Below are 5,997 nucleotides of genomic sequence, written 5' to 3'. Positions count from 1 at the left end.
CATAAGATCCTACCACACATGTCCTGACACTAGTTTATACATCTCAAATCCACGTACCAACATAAATATTAATAATCATTAAAAAAATGTGATTGTTGTCACTTTCTTCTTATATTATAAGGATAATGGTTAAGGTTTAAGATCAAGTCTAATAAATAAAGGACAAGAAGGGCAACGAACCTAGTCCATTTTCTCGAGAATTATGTTTCAAAATAAAAGCTTACTAAATAGCATATTGGTTAAATGTGAAGAATTAATACTAGACTATGAAAACAAAAGTCACGGGATGTGATTGTTGTCACTTTCTTCTTATATTATAAGGGTAATGGTTAAGGTTTAAGATCAAGTCTAATAAATAAAGGACAAGAAGGGCAACGAACCTAGTCCATTTCCTCGAGAATTATGTTTCAAAATAAAAGCTTACAAAATAGCATATTGGTTGAATGTGAAGAATTAATACTAGACTATGAAAACAAAAGTCACGGGTTCAATAAATGTTTTATTCTTTCGAGTTCAATTTCCACAAGTGATGTTTTCACTTTTCTTTTAATAGAGTAAAACTTTCATTTGTGTTTTAGGTAAGTGATTTTAATAACTTCTTTATTATTATTTATTTGTTTTGGTCCGTTTCGGGTTTTTGAAAGACATCATCATTGATAAAATTGTCAAATTATCTCTATCACATAATTGAGAACGCGAATTTAGGAGCTCATTTTATTACTCGTTCCAGACTCTAAAATTTTAAATGATTCTTAGAGATGACCCCGCTTGAGATCTTTATAATCTCGGGCTTGAAACATGACTCGAACCTGAATATTATTATTATTATTATTATTATTATTATTATTATAAAAAAGTACTCCATGATTCCACACCGAATAACCTGCCACCACCACTCCCACTCACCACCGTCACTCTCATATTATTGTCTATAAATCTTCCTTCACTTCACTTCTTTATCTCCCCCCTTAGCACTTTTATATCACTATTTGCTTTAATAATTTGCCTTCAATCATGAATGTTATTGCTCTTGTTCTTCCTGTGCTGGTTTTCTTGGCCATAACCGGCTATTCAAGTAAGATTATTATTATTATTTTCTTTTAAATCTTTTTAAGTGTTTATGAATGTTTTTGCTCTTTTTAAGCTTGATCTCAAATGGGTTTGTGTGTTTTTGCAAATGCTTAAATGGGTATCTTGAAATCTTAGTAGTTCTCATATGGGTTTTTATGTGATCTTTATAGTAAGTAAGTATGTTGTAATCTTTATAGTTTTCAACTGTTTGTTTTAACTACTTAAATGCTTTTTTTTTTTTTTTTTTTTTTTTTTTTTGCAATCTTTATGGCTCTCAAATGGGTTATTAGTGAAATCTTAATATTTACTCAAATGGTTTTTTTTAAATCTCTATACTTCTCAAATGTATTTTTTTAAAGTTCTCAAATGGGTTTATCTTTGCAATCTTTATACTTCTCAAATGTTTTTTTTCTTAAGTTCTCAAATCAGATCTGTTATTCAAAAGGGAAGGGGTTGCGGCGCAACTTGTTGTCTCTTACGTGCCAACTTATTGTATTTTTTTAAGTTTAGCAATATTAAAAAGAAGATTTAAGTAAAAAAAAAGGTTCTCAAATGGGTTTGTGTATCTTTGCTAGTTCTCAAATTGTTTTATTTTTTTTATGTGATCTTTAATTTAATTTTTTGATGTTATTATTTGAAAACCATCAGGTGCAAGTTATTGTGTATGCAACACTGGAGCAAGTGACACAGCTCTTCAACAAAACATAGATTTTGCTTGTGGAGCTGGAGCTGACTGTAAACAAATAAGTCAAAATGGTCCTTGTTATAACCCTAATACTTTAAGAGATCATTGCAACTTTGCAGTCAATAGTTATTACCAGAAAAAGGGCCAAACTGCACTCAGCTGTTCATTCTCAGGCACAGCCACTGTCACCTCATCACCCCCATCTGGTAATTACCATCCTACCCCTCTTTAAAGTTTCTATATTTGTATGTTTTTTTTTTCTTTTAAAAGATTCATTTTCTTGATGATTACACTTGAAAGTTTTTATCTTTGTATGTTTTTTGTTTAGAAATTTCTATTTTTTGATTGATGATTTATGATTACACTTGAAAGTTACCATCTTTGTATGGTTTTTGGTTAAAAATTTATTTTCTTGATGATAACACTTAAAAGTTACCATCTTTGTATTTTTGTTTAAAATTTTGATTTTGTTGATTGATTATACTTGAAAGTTACCATCTTTGTATGTTTTCTACTGAGGTAGGCAAATAAACCGGTTAACCGAACAGACTGAAACCGATTATGTATAAACCGGTTTGGAACCGATTGAAACCATAGGTTCGGAAGCGGTTTGTAATTTTCGACACCAAAACCGGTTCCAGGCCAGTTAACTGAACCAAAACCGGCAAAAACCGGTCAAAACACGAATCAAATCTGATCATAGACCGCTTTTGTCTTTTGTTGACCAAACCGAACCAGTTTCAACTCAAACCGGTTTGTGCACCTCTATTTTGGGGTTAAAAATTTTGTTATCTTGATTAGTACACTTAAAAGTTGCCATATGTGTAATTTTTATTTTTTTTGAAATTTTATTTTCTTGATGATTGCACATGAAAATTTCATTTTCTAGATCATTTCACTTGAAAGTTTCCATCTTGGTATTTTTTTTTACAAATTTTATATTCTTGATTACTAAACTTGAAAGTTACTATCTTTGTATGTTTTCTGGTTAAAAACTTTATTTAAAAGTTTCCATATTTGTATGTTTTTTGTTTAAATATTTTTATCTTCTTGATGACTATAGGTGTGAATTCTGCTTGTTTCTCTGGAACTTCAAGGTATGTTTCTGAAATCTGGTCCCCTTCTATCTTTTAACAACTGTTTTTTAGATCTTGTGTTTGATTATAAAAGTTGAATCTTTATTTATTGCTTTTGTTCTTTAAGAGTTGAAATAATAATTGGTGTGTGTGTTTTTTTTCAAAGTGATTGAAAGAATATGATACCTTTTAAATGGTATATATGAAATTAAGAAAAAAGGGAGAAGAGTGATTCCCACCTTTGAGTTGTTGGCAGCCATCATCTTCAAACCTATCTAAATACTCTAATATTGCTTGCATGATTCCTAGCCCTTTACAAAATTTGAGACCGGTTTTACCGTTATTAGGGTTAGTTGATGTAATGTCTAGACAAATCCTACATTTGGCCGTGTCGTGTCGAGTCGCTTATGAAAATATCTTACCATAAAAATTATAAACGTGTTTTGAACGCATTAGTCGTGGATGAGAGAAATCCTCACACTTTAGTTGTGTGGACGTGTGACATCCCGTAACCAATATTATCTGTTTTGTCCGCTAGAAGCTTAGGGTGTTTGTTTTTGGTTTTGGTTGTGGTTGTGATTTAAGACTCTAAAAGAGGTCACAAATCACCCTAAATTCATTACAAAAGTAAACCTTTTTAAGTTTTAACTGTTGTTTTTACCCTAATCATGCAAGGACAAATTGGTCCAAACTTTTTCTTAGTGGCTAAGGAGAATCTTTTTGTAAAAAAAAAAGGTGATTTGTAGACATTAAAGTAATAAAAATGATATATGCATTCAGTGTGGACCAAGTGTTGATACCTTTTTTTTTTTCAATTTATTTTAGTTTCTAGTACTTAGTTTTATTTTTGTACAATTCACACACATGTTCAAAGGTGACATTGTAAAAAAACTTAGGTCCACCAAAGTACACATTCATTCCCCATTTAATAAGTTGGGTTATTGTTTATTAAATCTAAAATAAATTTGGTTTCTTGTCACATGGTGAGTTGGCCATCTTTCATACATAACCAAGATTGATTTAAAGCTAGTTAGGTCCCAATGTACCTTTTCTTATGGATGGATGTTACTCTTATTAGTTATTACTATAGACAATAATGTAGTAGTAATAATTATACTTTTTTAAAGTTAGAGAACAATATTAATTCTTTTTTATTTTCATCTTAGTAGTTCTTCAACTCCAACAAATCCAACCATCGCGCCACCGGGCACTGGCACGGGGACCGGTACAGGGACTGGAACTGGAATGGGGACCGGAACGGGGAATGGGACTGGAATGGGGACCGGCACTGGCACTAACACCGGTACTGGGACTGGGATCAATGTGAACCCAACAACTGGTGGTGGAATTTCGCCTTCGGGTTCAACCGGTCTCAATGATAACTCAGGTAGCGTGACCATCCAACAAACCGCAAGTGGGTTCGTGCTACTAACCCTTTTAATTCAGGGCTTGGTATGGTCAAGGCTGATCTAGAGTTCATGCAATATGATATGGTATGGTTTGATATGTACGGATGAGATTTGACCACGGTTTTGGTTGTAATCTCGGGAGCAACTATCCGTTGTGTTTGGTGGTTCCGTAGGTTTAGAATCAGCCTTATGTATATCTAATTCACTTATTGTATTATTGTTATTTGTTTCTTTGTTTGAATGGTTGGTAATTGTAGTCATGGTGCTTTGTTGTGGTACTATTATACACTTGCAGTGAAATTTTATCCTCAATTTATTTGAATCATGTATGTCCCATCACTTTAATCCAAGTAAATCAATTATTTTTTTTATCCTAATCTGTATTATAATTATATTTTGTTATAATTTAATTATCAAAGAAAATACTGTAAGGTTAAGTATTTTATACATAAAAATATACTAGTATAATTCCAAGAAAAACTATTGGTATGGTCTGTAGATGTACTATTATGGTGACAAGCCTTAATAAATTATCTTATGCGAGACACTTTTAAATTAACAAAAAGATTGACTTACATGACTCGTTGAGTTTGCAGAAATGCACAATCCCTTTAATTCCTTGCGTCAGTGACTTCTTTCTTTTTCATGTGTAGCCTATGCCCAATAGATTAATATAATTACTTTGTTTGGTGTAACCTTTGCAAATGTAAAGTCAACATCGGGCCCGAATTCTTTTACATCTCTTCCTCTCCTGCACCGGAACCTTATACAATGAACACGATTAAAACAACAACAATGCTTAATTGTTTTAACCAAGTTGATCAATTGTTTCACTAAAGTCACTCCATTTATTCCCTCTAAAGTCTAAAGTCACTCTTAAGTAATTTTTTTGCATAAATGCTTTAACTTTGTATAATCTTGATTACCCACCACCTCCATCTCCGCCTCACAGCTCCACCGTAACCCTCCCTTTTCGTCTCCGCCTCTCACCCACCACCGCCACTACCGTTACCCCCCCCCCCCCCATCTCCACCTCACTGCTCCACCCTTATTTTGCCACCGTCATCACCCATTCTCGGTTTTTGCTTATTTGGTCTTCTAGCATTTCATTTTCTAGGCGATTTGTTTTGAATGACATTAGTTTGGAGGTTTCGCTAGTAATGCCCGCCAGGTGTTAGATTAAATGCCAACACCAAATTTTATTTTAATTTCCTTTGTTTCCAAAAACAAAAAAAGTTTTAATTTCTTAAGTGATTTATGAGGGCCTGTGGTGGAGAGCCCGGTCCTAGCTCAGGCACGGGGATTTGGCGTTACCCCTTTAAAAATTTTCATGTTTGCAAAGATGGTATCCCGGGATACAAGGGGTACTCTATGTTACTCATGCATTTTCAGCGGGATCACTTCAATGTAAAGGAAATGAGAGATCAGTTAAAGGAGCGTCTTGCTTCGGACATGGAACTCTATAATGACGTTGTCGAAACCTTGCGCTTGCTTAAGAACTGGTTATGCGGGGAGTGCATGGCCCTGCATGCCTTGAATAGGCCTTGTCTGCACGGAAAAGAAGTTGTTAAATGCACCCCACGTGCAGGAGGCGACTTTGATTTTATTGTGGGGATCTCTCAACCCCGCGATTCGCAGGTGGAACTTGGGAGTGGTCAGTCTGAGACGTTTGTGGTAGATGTCGCTCTCCTTGAGCGCGTCCTCGCCATTCCTATTGCCACTGTCAAGAGTATCCCGCCCGAGTGTCGCATGGCTT

The 5,997-nt window shown here is 34.2% G+C and overlaps 1 protein-coding gene across 2 annotated transcripts; it reads left to right on the top strand.

Annotated features, from left to right (window-relative positions):
- Positions 1-888: 888 nt before the first annotated feature.
- On the top strand, positions 889-4,427 carry LOC143557207 (PLASMODESMATA CALLOSE-BINDING PROTEIN 2-like). Of its 2 annotated transcripts, none has more exons than XM_077046333.1 (4): positions 889-1,075; positions 1,720-1,962; positions 2,820-2,853; positions 3,999-4,427. In XM_077046333.1, the coding sequence occupies exons 1-4, from the start codon at positions 1,015-1,017 to the stop codon at positions 4,303-4,305; spliced, it is 645 nt and encodes a 214-aa protein (XP_076902448.1). In that variant the 5' UTR covers positions 889-1,014; the 3' UTR covers positions 4,306-4,427. The 2 variants fall into 2 exon arrangements, with proteins under 2 accessions (XP_076902448.1, XP_076902449.1); XM_077046334.1 differs by having other exon boundaries at positions 4,002-4,426.
- Positions 4,428-5,997: the final 1,570 nt, after the last annotated feature.

Source organism: Bidens hawaiensis, unplaced genomic scaffold (genome assembly GCF_021521415.1).
Source record: "Bidens hawaiensis isolate Kalapana, Puna unplaced genomic scaffold, B.hawaiensis_p1.1 tig00018846_1, whole genome shotgun sequence".
NCBI lineage: Eukaryota > Viridiplantae > Streptophyta > Magnoliopsida > Asterales > Asteraceae > Bidens > Bidens hawaiensis.
Note: the sequence above shows the minus strand (reverse complement) of the source record. Positions and strands in the feature narration are given on the sequence as shown.